Source organism: Diceros bicornis, chromosome 1 (genome assembly GCF_020826845.1).
Source record: "Diceros bicornis minor isolate mBicDic1 chromosome 1, mDicBic1.mat.cur, whole genome shotgun sequence".
NCBI classification, from domain to species: Eukaryota; Metazoa; Chordata; class Mammalia; order Perissodactyla; family Rhinocerotidae; genus Diceros; species Diceros bicornis.
In genome coordinates, this window is record NC_080740.1 from 34,906,995 (window position 1) to 34,927,505 (window position 20,511).

The following is a 20,511-nucleotide window of genomic DNA, read 5'->3' on the forward strand; positions in this document are numbered from 1 at the left end:
AAGAGTAGGAAAGAAGCTAAGAAAAAAAGAAGAAAGGAACTGGATGAGGAAAGATAAAATGATTGAAAGATTTACAACGGAGGCCAGAGAATAGAGATGAAGGAGAGGATACAAGTAGAGACACTAGGGGGAAACAAGGACTTTCTGTCACCTTAGATGTTATGACAAGAAACTGTGTTCCAACTTCTAGCTAGTTATAAAAAAGGAGTGAAACACTATCTTCTCAAACTGAAAACCTAGCAAACTGTAGGATATTCATCCAGATTATGAAAGCAGTAAAGAAAGAACAACTGAAGTGGAAAGGGGTAAAGACAGACAAACGGTGCCCCAATCAAGGAGGAGGCTGAGGCCTTCTGGGGGTGTAGGAAACAGTGTGGAATGAAACCCTGCAGTTAACTCACAGCCAACAAAAGAGCTCTTACAACTCTGGCCTCATTGGCTCTGGACCCGAAGGTGAGGGAGAGGGTGCTTATCTACAGTTATATTTTCCTAAAATCGAAACTAAACAAAACAACAATCTTTGCTTCTAACATTAGCATTCCAGGGCTGGTGTGGATTAAGGTGTTTTTTTTCAGTGGTTGTTAAAAGCCACAGCTACTGCTTTGGCTAAAGTTGATTCGTAAACATTGTTTTATTAACTTTTGGTCCTCTGAGATTTTTAAATGAGAGATGTTTAAATTGTCATCTATGGGAACAGCAAAGCAGCTTACGCTCCAACAGGTAGACTTGGTGAAAAAACAGTATTTCCAGAGTACCTCAAACCTAACAGGAAAGACTTCCTTATGTTAAAAAAAAAAAAAAAAAAAATCCAGCAAGAAGGAGTGGGGCAAAGGGAACAACATCCCGAAGACCACACATACTTTCCAGAGAGTAAACCCGGTTCTGTCCAGGGCTCCACCGAACACATCACAGCCTTCAAAATACTGTGTGAAAAGCAAATGTGCCTGGTCGTTGCCCCTCTTTCCCAGGTGCAGGCTCTGGTTGCGAAAGTGATTAAGCATCCGGGGCTGAATTTAGAGACCTTGCTGGCAGGAAGTAGAACATCAGCATGTTCAAGATTCAGTTTGCCTCATTCTAGGGTTACCAGAGTCCTTTAATAAAAGCACAAAGGATGCTGCTGAGCACTTGGCTGGGTCACACTGTTGGCTGAGGTAAGGAAGGACAAATGAGGTTGAAGGATGCTTGTGCATCCTACTTGTGCATAAGTAGGATGTCAGACATCAGGAGACAGCCCTTCATCACAGACAGAAGACAGGACCATTAGCAGGGCTGTACTTTAAATACTCAGACCTATGCATCCTGACGTGGAATGAGTGGGTTCTGCAAAATTTAGAAGGCCAATGACGCGATGGAGAGGCTGGCAGTAGCACAGCATAAGGGGTAAGTGGTACCCAGAGGCAGTGGGATGTGTTTGCACCCCCTTTCCCTGCACACTGTCACCTGCTGCACCAGAATGTTCAGGAGTGGGGATTAGAACTAGAAGATATATTTCTTCCCCTGCCCACTTTTTGCTATGCCCCTGAGAGCTAGACTCCGGACCTCATCTCCTACAGACAAAGGCAACTCACGTAACCCTAGGGTAGTGTTTCTGCCGGTAAAATAAATGAGTTTGAGAGCCTTTGTGTCAGAGTGTGTTTTGAAAGTGATTTCTCATTAATAGTTTACAAAGCACACTGGCATTAAAACATTCAGAACCAACATCATGCTAAAATATACTACTTATACAGTACAAAGAAAGCCAATCTAAAAAATTGTACATGGGGGCGGGGGAAGAAACTCTTGAGGGAGAAAGCCCCCGTAAGGAACACTGAAGCTGGTGCAACTGGGTCAGTAATGAGCTAGTTAAGGATTTGCTGGCAACCTTGAAATAGTGCTTCATTTTTAACAGCAAATGTCACCGTAAGCACTTTTGGCCCCAAAAGATGCTGTTTTTAAACAGGCCACCTTCTGAGAAGTTGAGACGAGAGCATCTATGAGCACATCTTAGAATACACCAAGCAAAACGGAAATACATTTGTTAAGATACCGGCTTGATCAATAAGTACAAATAGGAGGGAAAAAAGTGGGTTTTTCTGTTTTTTGCTTTGTTTTGTGTTGTTTGTGCAGATACAGAATTTTAGAGCAGGGAGAGGGTACCTGAGGGAGAGCTACCCTTCACTTTTGGGTTTTTTCAGATGAAGACAGTGAAATCATGTCCTTGAGAAAGGTGTCATAACACATTGAGATCTCACCTCTATCCAGTGTGATTCCAGCCCCTCAGAAGGCTCCACACAGAAAGCTTTCCCAAGAAAACGGTCCACTCCTACAATGGTGCCTGGGCTATTATTACACAGGCTTTGTGGTTAGAGAGGGAGGCCGATTCAGTGAGTGCCAAGCACAAGGGCTCCGAGCACTAAAGAAGGACCTTGGAGATTATCCCGTCCAACCTCCTCCTTTACCGACAAGAAAAAGACGACCCAGAAAAGTAAGGCAAGCAGGCCAGAGTTCCACATCAGGTGATAATGGGTTTCCCAACAGTGGCACTACTGACATTTTTTGGACCAGATACTTCTTTGTTGTGGGGGGCTGTCCTGTGCACTGTAGCATGTTTAGCAGCATCTCTGGCCAGTAGCAATCCCTCCACCCAACTGTGACAATCAAAAGTGTCTCAAAACATTGCCAAATGTCCTCAGGGAGCAGAGGGGGAGCACAAAACTGCCCCCAGTTGAGAACCACTGGGTTAGAAACTGGTACAACCAGCAACCACATCCTTCTCACTCCCAATGTGGGGCTCTTTCACTACGTGAACATTTGTTTTCAAATAAATAGTTCGGAATTAGGGAGAACTGATTAATGCATTAAGCCATCGCTAATACTGATGACACGTCAAATGATGTTATTAAAAAGCTCTTAAAAACGAGTCAACGGTATGAACTAACTGCATTTACCCATCTAATTGTGTGTGCCTGACATAAATATAAACACATATTTCCATGTTTACCTACATGAGGCTGAAGCTATGAAATCTATGAAACAATGAATCTCTTGGTTTTGGTTGGGCAAAATATAGTAACATCATGTTACAAGATACTTCAGGGAGAATTCCCTCTACAAATGGTAAAATTTCTTACCAGGCTTAGGCAAATTCACTACACATTGTATCTAAACATAGATCATCTTTTTTTTTTTCCTACATTAACAAGAAGGAAACTCATTGTCAAGTTGTTTAATCATCTTATTACAAAGATAAGAAACTCAGTTCAAAGAGCTGAGGTTTCCTAAAATAGCATGTCAAAATAGTGCCAGATTCCTTCTTAAACATAGATGAGAATATCAGGCTTAAAAATACATAGAACACAGAGCTTCTACCACCAACAGCAGCCTCTGATTTTGGAGTTCCAGTTAACTACAATATTCCAATATTACCTGTTTCTCTTTTTCCGGTGTTCTCTATTAGAATTTTCCGATTCACTACCACTGCTTGTGTTACAGCGTGAGCGCGACCTGAAGACAAAATGAGAAGAGCAAAAGAAAAAACTCACATTTATGACAAAAAATTTAAGAAATGTTCACGTTAGTTCGTTGGAATTAATTTTGCAGCAAAATCACTAATCCAAATATAAGTAGTTGTATTATCCCTCTCCTAGTCAGTGTTTCTCACTTCAGTCAGACATCGGAATAAGTCTACAGAAATGTGAAAGCAGATTAAGGCAAATGTCACCATGCTCCCAGACAGGACTACAAAATCAAGCACTTGTAACAGAACCCTGTTATAGCAGAGCTATCAGCCCCTGTGGTGGACTAAATATGGACACCAAGCACACCCCACCCCACATTGAGAGAGGTAGAATTTATCTCTCCCCCACCTCCTTGAACTTGTCCTGGTCCTGTGACTGATTTTATCAACAGAATGAGGTGGACAGGATACTCTGCCAGTTCCCCGACTACCCCTTAACAGGGCTGGTAGCTCCTGCTTCCTCCCAGCCGCCATCTCAAGAAGCCTAGGCTAGCCAGGTGGAGAGACCAAGGAGAGAGAGACCCCAGGCCTCCAGTCATTCTGCCAAGACGCCAAACATGGGAGAGAAAGGCCTCTTGAATATTCCAGCCTCAGCAGCCATCTGACTGCAGCTCCAGGTGAGACCAGCAAGACTAGAGCTAAAGAACTGCCTGTTCCACCAAGACTGACAGTGGGCCCCCTTATCCACGGTTTCAGTTACCACTGGTCAACTGAGGTCTGAAAATATTAAGTGAAAAAGTCCATATGAAATAAACAATTCGTAAGTTTTAAATTGTGTGCTGTTCCGAGTAGCATGATGAACTCTCGGGTCATCCCACTCAGTCCTGCTGGGACGTGAATCACCCCTTTGTCCGGCATATCCATGCAGTGTACGCTACCCGTCTGTTAGTCACTTAGTAGCCCTCTTGGTTATTAGATCGACTGTGCAGTACTTGTGTTCAAGTAACCCTTACTTCACTTAGTAATGTACAAGAGTAGTGATGCTGACAATTCGGATATGACAAAGAGAGGCCTAAAAGTGCTTCCTTTAAGTGAAACGGTGCAAGTTCTACACTTAATAAGGAAAGAAAAAAAAGTATACTGAGGTTGCTAAGATCGATGGTAATTTTTATTATAGTATATGGTTATAATTGTTCTATTTTATTATTTCTATTAGTTATTTATTTCTATTAGTTATTGCTGTTAATCTCTTACTATGCCTAATTTATTTTTTTAATTTTTTTACTCATTATTTTATTTATTTTTTATTGTGCCTAATTTATAAATAAAACTCTATCATAGGTATGCATGTATAAGAAAAAGTATAGTATATATAGGGTTCAGCACTATCCACAGCTTCAGGTGTCCACTGGGGGTCTTGGAACATATCCCCCATGGATAAGGGGGAACCATTGTATACAAGATATATACAGCCGTCGTGGCTTTAAGCCACCCAGTTTTGAGGTGGTTTTAATGTAGCAATAGATAACCAAGACAGCTCCTCTGAAATACAAAGAAGCAGAAAAAAAAAAGAAATTGCTAAGGATGCTACAGAATGGAAGACTGAGAACCAGTTGAAGTCAAAATTGATATTTCAAAGTTAAAAAAATATTTATAATACTCTTAAAGCAGCCACTAATAAAACAAACAAATGAAAAAGTCCCCACTCTTGCCTCAACTCTGAGTAGTGCTAATCTGCCAATCCTTCCTCCCTCTCCCTGACCCTCCTTCCTTTTTTTTTTTTACCTCCTCCTTTGCTTTAGATCTGAGTCTTCACCACTGTTATGGGCTTTCCTATAAAAAACAAATAAACAAAGACATAAAAGAAAATAGAAAATTATCAATTGGCTAAGGAAAGCACACCAAAACATCACTTCATCACTTCAGTGAATGCATATCTGTTAGGTATTCATTTAAATCACACATATATGTCCAGCCCTATGATAGGTCCCAGAAATAATAACATAACACCAACTGGCCTCAAGAAGCCAGCAACCCAGTAGGAGCTGCAAACAGTCTATAAATAACAATGCACAACATGTCTGTTACATTCCATTCATCCAATGATGGGGTGAGCCTGCGGTTCCTAGGTCTGCCAAGCCAAGTTCTGCCATAACTTGACTGATGTTGGCTCTCACTTGGATGCCCTTTCCAACACCCTGGGCTCCAAGTCCCTTGACCTTTTCTCTAATAACCTCTTCACAATAACTCAGCGACCCACATCATGGGCACACTTTGCACTTTATCATCTGTAACCACCTCCAAACACTTGGCTCTCTAACCACAACCTCCTCTCCTTCCTGTTTACCAATCCTATTCACCTTCAAACAGCTCTGAGAGGGCATCCTGGTGAAACCCGTGGGCTCTGGAGCCAGACATCCTGAACATGAATCCCATCTCCTCCATGATGAGCTGTGTGATTTAAACATATTACTTCTCTTCTCAGTTCCTCCGTTTTAATAGAACCTCCCACAAAGGGTTGTTATGAGGATAAAATGAATTAATACATTTAAAATGCATAGAGTAGGACCTGGCCCATTGTAAGCACTCAACAAACGTTAGCTGGTATTATTATTGCTTAGCCAACTACTTCCACTCTACCTTTCTTTAACCTCAATGGGACTACCTGTCTATGGACCTTTCTACTTTCCATCAGCTCTTCTTTGCCTTCTTCATTTCCTCCCCGACTCAGCTTAGATTTCCATCATTTCAATAACATGCAGGCCAGTACTCAAAATGTCAAGATGTCAAGAATGAAATCCAGCATTGTACGGTTTCATGGATTGAGGTGGGATGCACTGAAGTAAGAATCACAAGGACATTACAGGCTTGAGAGGGACACCTCTGAGTTTGGTTTTTGCTATGTTGAATTTGGGGTACCTTTGAGAAGTCCAAGTGCAGGACGCACATGGATTGTTGGAGGTAAGTCAGGAGCTAGATTAGCTGTCTGGACTGAAATATAAATTTCTTAAACATGTTAATTGAAATATGAAAGATAGATGAGGCTGTCTAGATAGACAGTATAGACAGAATGCAAAGACAAAGCCAGTGACAGAGCCGTGAGAAACTCCAGCATTTATTTGACATGGCTGAAGAGGACTAGCTTGTAAAAGAGACAGAGAAATTGTGTCCATAGGAAAAATCAAGAGAGTGATAATCTGTTTACTAGATAGCTCCCTTCTCTCTTCATTCTCGGAATGCTACAAGCCAGGCTTATATCTCCCAGGCATGAGATTAGAGAATCTCACTGTAAGAAATGGACAGATACAAAGAAAAGACCTACATATACCAAGTTTCAAAGGATCCTCCAATGAAATGGTTGAGACTACCCACATTACTTTGCTCCAAATTACAGTGAAGCTATGAGTTAACATGCTCTGCACCATCCAGAGGGTTCCAGTCTTTTTAGTGCCTAATGCTTAAATATGAAGAGAGAACTGTAATCACTTGGCATTTGAGGATGGCTTCTGTGTGGAAAGAGAGGCTGAAACAAACAATTAGGAAAGCATGTGTGTGTGTGTCGGGGGGACTCACAGGAAATAGAGACAATATAAGAAACAGAAAAAGTATCAAGTATACTAAAATGTATAATTAATGTCTTTAGAAAAATGAAGAATTTGGTATCAAAAGAGTGAATAAAAGTTTTTAGACTTTGAATTCATGTGGCAGAATTTAAAATAATCAATAGAAGGTTTGGAAGATAAAGTTAAGGATATCTTCCCCAAAGTAGAACAAAAATAAAACAAAACTAATATATGGAAATAAGGATAAAAATGATCAAACTTGGATATCAAACATTCATCTAATGAACTTTCTAAGAAAAACCCCAGAAAATGTAGGACAGGAAGCTATGAAAGAAATAGTGCAAGAAAATATCCCAGAACTGAATGATCTTACTTTATAGGTAGAGAGAACCTATTGTGTGTTTAGCATAATAGATTGAAAAATTAGATCCATACCAACATCAATTATCGTTAAATTTCAAAACATTATAGATTGAGAGAATTTTTAAGACTTGAAAAGGGAGGGCTGGCTCCGTGGCTTAGCGGTTAAGTGCACGCGCTCTGATGCTGGCGGCCCGGGTTCGGATCCCGGGCACGCCCCAAGGCACCACTTCTCCGACCAACCCGAGGCCGAGTCCCACGTACAGCAACTAGAAGGATGTGAACCTATGACATACAACTATACAACTATTCGGGGGGAAAAAAATGAATAAATAAAATCTTTAAAAAAAAAAAAAGACTTGAAAAGGGTAGGAATATGGGAGAGAAAAAAAAGTCTGTTCACAAATGGTGACAAATCAGAATGGTGGCATTGGCATACTTAACGGCAATATCAAAGAAAGAAGATGATGAAGCGCTGCCTTCAAAATGCTGAAGGAAGGTTATTTTTAACTTAGGAGTCCATGTCCAGATAAACTATAATTATATGTATAGAATAAAGACATTTTCAGAGATTCCAGCTCTCAAAAAAATATACCTGCCATGTACATTTTCTTTGTTAACGACTGGGAGATATATTCCATCAACACCAAGGCAAGAAGCCATGAGACCTAGAAACATGGGATCCATCATACAAAGAAGCAAAGGAATTCTCTGGATTATGGTGAAGGGAATTCATCAAAGCAACGTCTGTGTAGCAGTACTAGAGAGCAGACTGTCCAGATGTGAGCAGGAGGGTGCAGAGAGCTCCAGGAGAGGTATAAATGGAACTTGCAGATTACCTCAGTACTTTTCTATCTCAGGAGGAGTTTTGCAGCTCTTTGAGAATTTGGATGAAGAATTAGTGATAAGCACAAGGAAAACTAAGCAACCGATAGGTAGATAGAAAACTAGGCAATTATCATCTCCAAGAAAGTTGTAAAACCTGTACAAGAATGGAATTGTATTCATTGAACGCTATATAGATCATCTGTGAACAGTATTTATACAATTGTGTTTATACTAAATAGTTATCCAAAAATTTGGTGTATGGACAGAGACATATCAGTGTTATTTGATATAAGAATATTGGGGAAATGGGGGATGTAGGTTATGATGGGGCATTAAAGACCCATGTCTGCTCCAATCAGTGTGTGAAGGGACTACATAATAGAGGGTGAGGAAGTGGAGACAAGAGGCTTAGGCACCTCTCTCAGGAAGTTTGGCTTTAAAGGAGAGAGGAGAGACTGGGCAGAAGATGAAGGGGGATCTGGAGTCAAACTTGTGTGTTTGTTTAAATAGGAAAGACTTGAGAATGTGAAAAGCTGGTAAAAGAATTTTCATAAGGTCAAGTTGAATATGTGTGCAAGGTAGGAGGGTAGTTAATGAAAGTCATTGAGAAGACAAGAGGTGATGTGACCCACATAGCGCAGGTGGAGGGACTGACCTTACTTGTAAGGACAGATCTGTGAATAACAGAGGAAGATGTTGGTAAATCATATTTTTGGTAGCAGGGAGATGAAAGAGTTGCCATCTGATGGCTACTTTTTCTTTCGAAGGAGAAAACACAGTCATCTGCTGAAGCAGAGGTATGATGCATAAGCTTGCAAGGTGAAAAGAGTTTGAAACTGCTTTGCAGAAACAGAGAGAGTACTTAGATCAGAGAAAGGTGGTATGATGGATGGGCCATGTGTTGGATCCATTTGAGGCTTATGAACCTGGATTTGTAGTGTAACATATGCCCTTTTGTGTAAGTCCCTCCAGCACTGCTCAGCCAGCTGTTGAGGGCTGGCCTAGAGAACATGGATAGTAGGAATCTCCCATGCTTGGGGTCTTGCCAGAACGATTGAACAAAAACCAGGGAGTTGGAGACTTAACACAAATGCAATTGTGTTATCATCTCCTTCTAAAAACTACCAGTCTAATGACCAAAATCCTCAACAAGGCTCAGGTGTCCCGCGAGGTCTGGCCCCATCTTTCTCTCCGGGCTCACTTCTAACACATTCCTGTTCACTCAGTACTTGAGCAACACGAGCCTTTCATCCTCTTCATGAATACTCCCTGCTCCCTGCCATCCCAAGGCCTCTGCACATGTGAGCCCCTCTACCTAGAATGATCTTTCCTCTGTCTGTTCTTGTCTCAGATCCCAGCTCAAGCGTGCAACCTCAGGGAACCCTTCCCCGACCTCCTTTATTCAGTAAAACTTCCCCTAATAGTGCTGTTTACACAGGTGTTTGGGTTGTAAAAATTTATCAAGCTGGTTGGGTTCACACACTTCGGCAGCCAGGGGTTCACGAGTTGGGGTCCCAGGCGCAGACCTATGCACTGCTTATCAAGCCATGCTGTGGCAGGTGTCCCACATATAAAGTAGAGGAAGATGAGCATGGAATGTTAGCCCAGGGCCAATCTTCCTCAGCAAAAAGAGGAGGATTAGCAAAAGATGTTAGCTCAGGGCTAATCTTCCTCACCAAAAAAAAAAAAAAAAAGTATCAAGCTATTACACTTATGACATGCATACTTTTCTATACGCATGTTAGGTTTCAATAACAAGTTTTTAAAAATCTCCCTAAGCACCACAAAACTCTTCCTTCAAAGGACATATAAAAGTCAGAACTGCACATGCATTTGTGTGATTCACATATTTCTTCCCCAGACTGTAAGTTCCCGAAGGGCAGAGACTTTGTCTAGTGTTGTTTAACACAGTGCCTGGCATGAAGCAAGCACTCAGTAAACATTTTTGAGCACAAAGATGGATAGGGGTAAAAATAAATTGTACTGCCAGAAAATATGCTGGCTTTCTTTTTCTAGAACAGAAATGTTTAAAAAAGCAGGCTTCAGAGTCCCCATGGACCTTGAAAATTATATGACAATTTGTATGTAATTATGTATTTCTCCCCCCTAGGGAATGAATCCAATATTTCACCAGATTCTCAGAGAGTTTTGTCACCCAAAAAGGTTAAGAATCAGTGTTCTAGACTCAGCCAGAATTTGATAGATGTCTATTCAATGATAAACAACAGGCAAAATATGAAATTTTGACATCTTTTGCAAAACATGTTATTCTGGCATCCATTACAAAACAGAATTACCTATTATTAAATTTAAGTCCTTGAGATTCTTCCATGCTGAGGACAAATCTTGGTTTTAAATGTCAGTTAATCCAACTAGGGATTTGTGCCCAGGGGCAAGGTAAATATGTGTGAAGATAAAACAAGACTGAGAACGACGGGGACGTTTATAGGGCATTTACAGTGGAAAGAAAACAAAGAATAAGCTTTAGCTCTCCTATGCCAACACGCAGCAGTGGCTAGTCTCCTCAAAACACACATGCCCAATAAGAGACCTTTCAAGTGACACACAGAACCAGACAGAAGGCTCTAAGGCTGCCCAGACAAAATGATTCTCTTCCCTATAAATCAAAATAGTCTTTCCTCTGGATGGTGCCAATGAAAGGATCCTGTATCCACTCACCACAATTACTTCTCTGTGAAACACAGGAAGCCAACAGAAAACGCATCTCAACACAGAAGTCATTAAGTCTGGATTTGGGAATGTATATGCTCCAAACTATTTCAAGCAATTAGTTTGGGAAAAAATAATGTAAATTTTGGTATTTTACCAAAACTTGATAAATTCATTTTCAAATATATTAAAATCAAAATGACCATATGCTCCACATGTGTAAATATTTTATTTAGGTAATGCTGATGAAGAACACTAATAATTAAGGATGAAAATCTATAAAAACCTATCTACTTAACAATAATGACACAGTGCCAAATTCTTAATATATTTAGTGATTCCTACTATCCACACCCTCTCAAACTACACATACACACAAATGCACTTTAAAGTATTTCCTAGTTTTAAAAGTTGTCCAGGGGCCGGCCCCGTGGCGTAGTGGTTAAGTGTGCGTGCTCCACTGCTGGCGGCCAGGGTTCAGATCCCAGCACGCACTGAGGCACCGCTTGTCAAGCCATGCTGTGGCGGCATCCCATATAAAGTGGAGGAAGATGGGCACAGATGTTAACCCAAGGCCAGTCTTCCTCAGCAAAAAGAGGAGGACTGGCATGGATGTTAGCTCAAGGCTGATCTTCCTCACTAAAATAAAATAAAAAAATAAAAGTTGTCCAAGTTGAACCAATTGTTGGTAGGGAAGGAGGCAGGAAACCTTTCTCCCTGCCTTATCTAAATGACAGTTATCATCCCTGCCTTTTTCAGATGTACAGACCTGGATCCAAATCCCGGATGTGTCACAAAGGACAGTTACCATCATCCCCGAGTCTCAGTTTTCTCACCTATAAAGGTGAGATGATAATGCTGGGCCAGGTATTTTCCACTGGTACTCAGCACCATCCCGACCCATCTATAGTCTCCTCTGTATTGCCAAGACTGGAAGCCTGAAAATTACATTCTCTTGGACTCCTTTGCCAGCTGGGTTCCACTTACGGAGGCAATCAGGAGAGATCTGAAGGTAGGAGAAAAGGGGAAGCAACTTTGCCTCTGGCAGTACCTGTGGCACCACTCCTGCACTGCTGAGAAGTGGGGGTTCCACAGCACTAGTTACAGTGGCGGTACCTCCAGCAGCGACAGTAGTTCCCACAGTGGTGGCGCCCACGCTAATGTCAGCAGCAAGCACAGGCTCATGGGGGCCAGCTCAAAGGCAGAAGCAGCTTCTGGAGCTCTGGGTAACACCCCTTCCTCTCCTTTTATTCCTCCAGCCGGGGGCAGGGGGGCGGCCAGCACTGTGTCCAGATCTCAGAGTCGCACCACTCTCTGCCTCATGTTCCTTCAATCCTACTCACACTTGTGCACCAATTCCCTGCATTACTCCCGCTCTGGTGGCAACGCCCAGTGACTGAAGGATACAAATGCCAATTTCTGCATAGTTATTACAAGGATCTAATGAATATATATATTTAGCAAGCAATTTGCTCAGTACTTGGACCATGATAAATGCCAACTATTACTCCATTATCCCATCTAATCACTGCTGGTCATCATTTAGCTCCCCTTTTTCAGTCCTATTAGGTGAGGTGAACATAGCCCTTTCTCTTCTTAACCATCAAAGGATTTCAGTGAAGGTGGACCTGGTTTGAGAAAGCTGGGGAGCAAGACTCTGGGAAACTGGCAGAAGTAGAAGGACTCAAACAGGGATGGACTAGCAAGTAAGTATAAACAAGGGCAGAGAAGAGAGAAGGGCTTCTGCTTCCCAAATCCACAGAGTGTATAAAAAGAACCTTGATGATTACCTGAGAACACGACCTGAACTTCTCACAATTATAAAAGTCAATTCTAAAATACCACTTATGTAGGTACCCAAAGAAAAACACAGTCTCCATCACATAGGAATGAATTCAATTTCACTGGTAAGTCATTTCTAGGTCTTCCTCTCTTGGACCCATTACATTGCCCAGCCTGCTTTTCAGAGAGAGTCCAAAACTTCTAGATACGGACTTTTTAATTAAGTACACACAAATATAATCACATAAACAATGTGACCTGCTGGGTAAAATATAACAGGATTCATTTTCTCTGTGCTCTGAAAGGGGTTTTACTCAAGTTTATGCAACAGTATCAGTCTGGGAACAGAGCACTCAGCCTCAGCTAAAAAGATTTGTCAAAAAACGTAATTTTGTCTTCTCAGGTCAAAACATTTAGTATCTTTCATATATTAACATATATCATTAATATAATATATATTATATACACCATGTACTGTACTACACACACTAGATAATATATATAGTTAAAATACATTATACACATAACATATTTTTTAACTTATCAGTCTTAGTTACAGTACAGAAAGCAAGCTCCTGTCAATATTTTATGAAATTATTCTCTGAAACTCTGGCTGTTTAGAAGAAACGCTTCAGAATCTCTAGCTTATTTTATCTCAAAAAACATAAGCTTTCTGTTTTCTTGGGGAGATAGTCAAGATATTACGAGAATAACCTGTGACAAAAATGTGACTGGGACCTAGATATTCTGTTGAAAATTAAAACCTGAGGGGCTGTGTTCAGCTCACCTTCTCCTCGTTGGCTGTACAGAGTCATTGTCGCTCCCACAGGAGGGGTTTCGGCGGCGCCCGTAGGGGAATTTGGGGGATTTCGTGCGGTCATTGGGAGAGTTGTAGAGTCCACTGCAGTGGAAGAGGGAGGGTCAACAGCGCCTGCAGAGGGCCTGGAGGAACAAACACCCTAACCGGGATCTAGGGAAATGTCAGAATTGCACAGGCGGTACTTTCAAGGGAACACTGGATGGTGAGCACATGGTTCTCTTTGCTGACAAGATTATTGAAAGAAAAGAGAGGTAAGATCTGCTAAATTAAATCATAAAAGTCGTTATTTTCCAGGACCGGACTTGTCTCACTGGCCTTGCACAGTAAGAAATGAACACACATAAATGATGGCAATAACAACAATTTGCATTTATGACAAATCTACCACATGCCAGGTGCTGACTAAGCTAAAGGCTTTATATTCATTATCTTAGCTAATCTTCATATCAACCCTAAGCACTGAGGTATAATTATTAGGCCCATTTAATAGAAAAGAAAATGGAAATACAGAATGTTCAATTAAGTGGCCCAAGTAAAGTAGCTAGGAAGTGGCAGGGCTAGAATTTGAACCTCTGGGTAGTCATACCTGAAACTACCATAACTATATAGCCAATAAGTTACAATGCAGATCTGTCACTGGTTTGGTAGTTGTAAATAGAAAGAAGCTAAATATATCTACATTTTTAGGAATACAGGTCTTCTAAAGTCACTATTCATCAATCATCGTTTTCAACTAAAGTCTTTACAAGAACTATGAAATGGGGGAAATTATCATTAATACGTGATTTAGAGTTTTCAGAAATATGTCATCTTACTCTAAACCATCCTAATGACCTTCCAGGCAGTTTCTTAACATACACTAGTCTTCCTTTCTGTCTTTCCAGAAGAAAGTTTCACGTTAGGACACATTCTATTCATTTCTATTTCAGAAGTTCCTGGTCACGCTGATTTAGGAATCTGACGGCCTTGTCCACAGTTAGTCATCACCAGCCACACAGCAGTTGGATTCCTTTATTTAATGAGCTGCAATTGCTAACCCCTTTTCTACTGTTTTCCTTTGTAAAAACAATGATTCCCTTTACCTCTGGGGGCCATTTTCTTCCCACGGTGCATGAGATTTGCTTCTTTGGGCATCAGGGCTGTTTTCATTCTTTGCTTTCTTAAAGCTTTAATGAAAAAGAAAGTGTGGAAAATAAATTAACTAGAAAATAAAAGGAAGTTAACTCACGTACTTATTTCTTCAGTAAAATTATTTAACAAAAGTTTAAAAATGCATGTGTGTTTTTATCTATACTCATGACTCATTCCAAAAAGAATATGAAGTGACTGCCTAAAAAATACATGTCTCCAGCAAGTACTTTTGGGTCTTTTTATCCCCCCCTTTCTTCCTAGCTTTACTGCTTGAAGCCAACAGCAGCCAGGTCACCTATTGTCAAGAAACTTTCAGGAGTGTCCACCTGCAGGTTAGGAAGCCAGGACAACCATTAAGCCATGAAAAGAAGCAAAAGCTCAGGAGGAAGGAAAGCTGGGGTGTCCGGGCTCGTGAGGTTGGGTCCCTCTTTTCAGCAGTGGTCAGAGACTCCGTAGCTCGGGACTCAGGTCTCAATCTGCGCAGGCTGGTCAGCTCTGGGCAGGTTCAGGCTACCCCAACAGACCTTCCCCTGCCCCCGGTTTCCGCCATATCTTGGCTTCATCCTTGCTAATCAGAATGACTTTCAAATGCTATTTCCTGACCTAGTATCATCTTTCTGTCCTAAGAATGTAAATATAACTGATTTGTTATTCAATACCAACAAATTGTTTTAGAAACACACGGGGAAACACAGAAGAAGGGACTCATCAGAAGCCTTCGGTCACCAGCGGGAGGGGGAAGTGTCACCTCTCACTTCCCCAGGAGTCTCAGCCTCAGAAAAAGATAGAGCTACTTAACTCCTAATCCACTTTAACCCTGGCTTTTTGAGGAATCCTCTATATAATTGTCCTCAAACATGGTCATAGCGGGGTTCTTTACAATAGCCAACAAAGAAGAGAGAAAAAAATAACAAGGTCATTTCAAAAAAAGAAGAGAAATTTCTACTCTAGCATACTATATCCATACAGGAATTAATATAAGCCTAAAAAATTATGCATTTGCCAAGGCACGTAACACACAGCATTAGTATACAGTAGGTAGGTTTTATATACGAACAATACATTATTTTTATAAAGGTTAAAAAACTTTTGAAGATCAAATTCCCAAAGTAAAAGCCTACTTTTGAAATGAGGAAAAGTAATAAATATCTAAATATTTAATACAACAGTAGAAAGTGTGTGTGTGTTTAATAAATCAGAAAGAAAAAGAGAAAAGGGAGACTGAGAAATGCAATGGAAAGATGAAAGGGGAATTGGGAGAGTAGGCGAAAGTTGAAAAATAATGAAATCCTGGGTGGCAAATTAATTGCATTCACTCCCTAAGCTATTTCTCATCTGGAGCGTGAGTGGAAAATTTGGCGGCCCTTCAGGTATCAGTCCTATCGGCAAGAGCGCAGTTGCAAAGGAGATTGAACTCCTTCTGTACATTTTAAAAAGGCTTGGGATCTGAATTTCATGGAAGATTACTGTTCTTATGTTGGCCTTACCATAAGCATACCCTCTACATACAGATTAAGCTGACTCTCTATCCACAGCTGTGAGGCTGACTAAGGGAAGCAGGTCAAATAAAGTGTATGCAGAGGCAAAGAACTTGTCATTCCAAAAAGAGAATTTGTAAAGTGTGTATCCCGGACCTAAACTAAAGAAAATGTAGACAAAACCCTGGGGAAAACATTGCAACTCTGAAAATCTTCACATCTTGGAATTATTTTGCTAGGAGATTATAAACTATACTCCAAGTAGCCATAATCCTGGTGAATGAAGACACCATTATTTACTAACAAAAGATGGAGCAGATGATCTATGAAGTCTTTCAAGGTCATGTATTTCTCACTGCTTAAACTTCTCCATGATGTGTGTGGAACTATCTCCATAGAGAAAGTGAGCCGATGAAAGCTGCTCATTGTATGTCTAAAATGCTGTTCCACGAACATAATTGGAGACAGGAAAAAATGACACTGAAACAGCGTCTTAACAGAGAACAAGGCTGATCTTTCAGGAAAACAATCCATGTAATATATTAAAAGAAGGTCTTTCCGCTGGGGAATGCTGCTGGGAAAATTGATGCAGAGGACCACGACAACTCTTCATACATATGCAATCACTGACTTCTAAAGCCCTGCACCTCTAAACACTATAAACCCTCTTTGCAGGGCCACAGTTCAGTGCACTGCTGTAATGAACACAGTACATTAAACATGAATATCATCTACTTTATTTCACAGGTCCCTCTGAGTTAGTCCATTATATCATGCCATTTTAAAAATCACATGGAATTTTCATTTTGCTGCCAAGAATGCAGACCACAGACTATCTGTGAGTTCACCACGCTGTGACAACAGGAGCATTTCCATCAGATGAGAGAGGCAGGTCCTAATGTTTTCTATTTCACTGGCATTTTAAAGTATTCTTTGGCCCACAGACTATTTTGATCAAATGTATTAGTTAATTATCAAAGTGAAAAGATTCTTAACCTGGCCAAAAGGAAAAAGCATCTTGGTGACGGCATCTAGTGGTGTGTTCTCTCAGTTAACTGACTGACCTTTTTATTGGTGAAGGTGCAATAATTTTAGTCGTTCCTTCATTTTCTCCATTTTCCACGTTCGCCGTTACCCGATTTATGCTGTTTGATCCTAGGAGCAAACGGGGGAGGAAAGATGGAGGAAAGGAGACAGTGATTAAAAAATACAAAGAAGCAAAAAAGTTATTTTAAAATGCAATTTTAGGGACATCATGGCACATTTTGATAAATTATAATTCCAAATAATGAATCGCCCAATAAATCTGAGGTACTATTTTCTGACACGTACTAAACCTTCAACATTACAATGTCCAAGGGGGTCTAGGTTATGACATCACTTTAAAATGGGGCCTTTTGAGACTTTAAGAGTTCACTAAGTCCCCACATCATGGACATTCTTTACTTTAGACCGTTAAAATAAGATTCTAAGATATTTAGTACTATATATTGGAATGCAAGACATAATAACCAGTCCTTCATAACTATGTTGTGAAGAAGTTACTGTTTCTTAGCATGCCATGATATCCTCCATTCTAAATCAAACCAAAAAAAAAATATTTCAAACCCGAAAATATTCCAACTCATAATGCAAATGGCAAGAAAAGAATAATATAGATGTGATTTGTATCACTCACCTACAAAAAAAAGTTTCCAAATGTGTTTTTGATGCAAACATTCCTAAAAGTCTAAAACTGACTTTTTAAAAGCTATTATTCCGCAGATTTGCATACATGCTAGATGGACCAGCAGAGGGAGCCCCCAGCAGACACAATGTTGGAAATCATGATCCAAATAGAGATCAATGAAGCGCTGGGCCCATCCAGGAAGCCTGGATCCCATTCTTAGGACAGAGGCCGATAAGTCTGCAGGTGTGAGATATGTGGGCACCCATGACAGCTCTTCCCAAGTGGCATGCACCTCACTCTGGGAGGTACAGGGGAAACCAGCGATGGGATGCTCGAAGTCCTTCTTACATGTTATATGTCCGTCTCAGAGAGGCATCTTGCAGGCGTATGTCCACAACTCAAGTCCTTCAATCCAAAGTGTAATCACCATTTCGAGTCACGAGATGAGTTTGTAATACCAAGAGCTAATACTAAGAGCACCTACCATGTGTCGGGTGCTGTCTCAAGCACTTCATGTCTATTTACTCATATAACCCTCAAAATAATCCTGTAAGGTAGATACTAACATCATTCCCATTTTTAAAGAGAAGAAAACAGGCCTTTCCAAGGTCCCACAGCTCATGAGTTGGGGGTAGCTCTGAAACCCAGCTGTCTGGCTCCAGCACTTAGCTCTATTCATTTATTTGTTTTTTGGTGAGAAAGATTAGCTCTGAGGTAACATCTGTTGCCAATCTTCCTCTTTTTGCTGAGGAAGACTGGCCCTGACTAACATCTGTGCCCATCTTCCTCCACTTTATACGTGGTACACCTGCCACAGCATGGCTTGATAAGCGGCATGTAGGTCCACGCCCAGGATCCAAACTCGTGAACCCTGGGCTGCTGAAGCAGAGCGTGTGAACTTAACCACTACGCCACCGGGCCGCCCCCCAGAGACTCAGCTCTAAACCACCACATCCCACGGCCTCCCATGCATCATCTGTGCCCCACCCTCAAACAGTTCAAAAGTCAGTCTGCATTAAGGGTCTGTTGGAGAGACAGACTCTTTTGAAGATAAGTGAAAAGACTGTCCAATGAGGAGAACATTTAATAGCCAATTAAGAGAAGAATTCTCTCAAGGGCAACCAAGACTGAAAGACAACAAGAGAAACATTCGAGCACCCCCAAAGTTGGAAATTCCCTCCAGAACATTTGGAGCCATGTTTGGCTCCTCATCAGGAAAGATAAACATTAATGAATACACCTTAGCCAGAGAAAACAGTGGTTCCAAATAAGAGTTTCAACAACTATTATTATAAGGAATTCGACATGGATTCAACATATGAATTTTGTTCCTATTTTGAAATCCTGAAATGGAAAGATAAACCTGAAGATAGATATGCATTAAAGGTAAGCTCACGTTGGAGCAACATCCAGAATCCAGGAATTAAAAAAGAATAACATTGGGGCCTACGGGAAATTTCACCAGGTATGATAAATGAGACACAACCAATTCCCTGAACTATCCCACGTCCTATCAGACATCGGCAGTGGCCAGTCACTGTCTATTTTACCATAACTGTTAATAAAAATCACAAAGGCAGATTACCAAAATTGCAAGCACAGATTTGGGATGGAGCTCCTTCTCAAATTCAGAACTCTATGTGGTATGGTCCTGGGGCAGTGGCAGGAGGGATTCATTCATTGTTGCTCCAAACAGTAGGTATGCCCGAATATTAATATTTTTAGTTGTTCCTAATAAACTTTTTAAAAATGTGGTATTGTTCTCAGCAGGTATTGCTAATTTGTAATATAAATGAAGGGACCTTCATGTACCTAGGGCTGTTTTCCCAGGCTCTGGGGAGGAGGAAGCACAGCAGAGGGACAAATAGCCAGTGCCAATAACACCAATTGATGAAGCACTAAGTAAAGGTGAATGTCATGTTAACTAAAGGCCGGTGTAACTAGCTTAAGAATAAACCTCAGTTTGCGCCAATCCTCATATCTTTAGACTGACTAGTTTTTTCTTAGTCTAACAACTGATCACCATGGGGAAGGTGAGGTTGCTTAATTACTTTCATCTAGTTTCCTCCTTTTTTTTTCTAAAAAAATTAATGAACAGGTAGACAAAAAACTGAGGAATATTTTAAAATAGAAATATTTCAATGTATATATATTTTCTTAAGCTAATATTTGGTTATTCACAATATCCAAATCATAATTTTTTAAGATGAAACACCAGATGGATGGTTTTGTAAAAGAATTTCAGGAAAAAAATCATGCATGCTCTCTCTCAGACACTCACAAACAGTACAGCCAGGCTTCTTCAAAATAAACTGGTCAATTGTCAAGACAAATTTATTACCATAACCGTCATATAACTCTCATCTACACAGCATAAATGAGATAGGGTTTTGTCAGTAACACAATCTAATTCACGGTCCTTTTATATTCAGAATGGTGAACTACTAAGTAAAAATCTGTTTATATGTATACCCTTTCTCTATAACTAAGTGAACTAGACAAGCGTGGAGTTTAAAAGCCTTACTAGGAAAACAGACTACAGGGGGGAAACTACTTAAAAGCATTAGCTTACTGGGAACTCTCCTAAAGTATCCATTCATATAATATTTATATGCTAACTATAAATTACTCTTTTCTATTCATGGATGTAGGGTTCTTTAAAAGCCCTAATTAGGCAATACTTATTAGCTTTCTTTTTTTTTTGGTGAGGAAGATTAGCCCTAAACTAACAACTGTTGCCAATCTTCCTCTTTTTTTTTGCTGAGGAAGACTGG

At 40.5% G+C, this 20,511-nt stretch overlaps 1 protein-coding gene across 4 annotated transcripts in view; it reads right to left on the reverse strand.

Annotated features, from left to right (window-relative positions):
* EPB41L4A (erythrocyte membrane protein band 4.1 like 4A) overlaps positions 1–20,511 on the reverse strand; it is a 244,559-nt gene that overhangs the window by 29,913 nt on the left and 194,135 nt on the right. For all 4 annotated transcript variants that reach the window (XM_058538493.1, XM_058538485.1, XM_058538475.1 and 1 more), the window contains 5 exons: positions 17,133–17,223; positions 14,542–14,625; positions 13,427–13,540; positions 5,222–5,269; positions 3,406–3,483 (listed from right to left, as the gene is read on the reverse strand). In XM_058538493.1, coding sequence (XP_058394476.1) covers positions 3,406–3,483; positions 5,222–5,269; positions 13,427–13,540; positions 14,542–14,625; positions 17,133–17,223 — 415 coding nt within the window. The remainder of the gene's footprint in view (positions 1–3,405; positions 3,484–5,221; positions 5,270–13,426; positions 13,541–14,541; positions 14,626–17,132; positions 17,224–20,511) is intronic.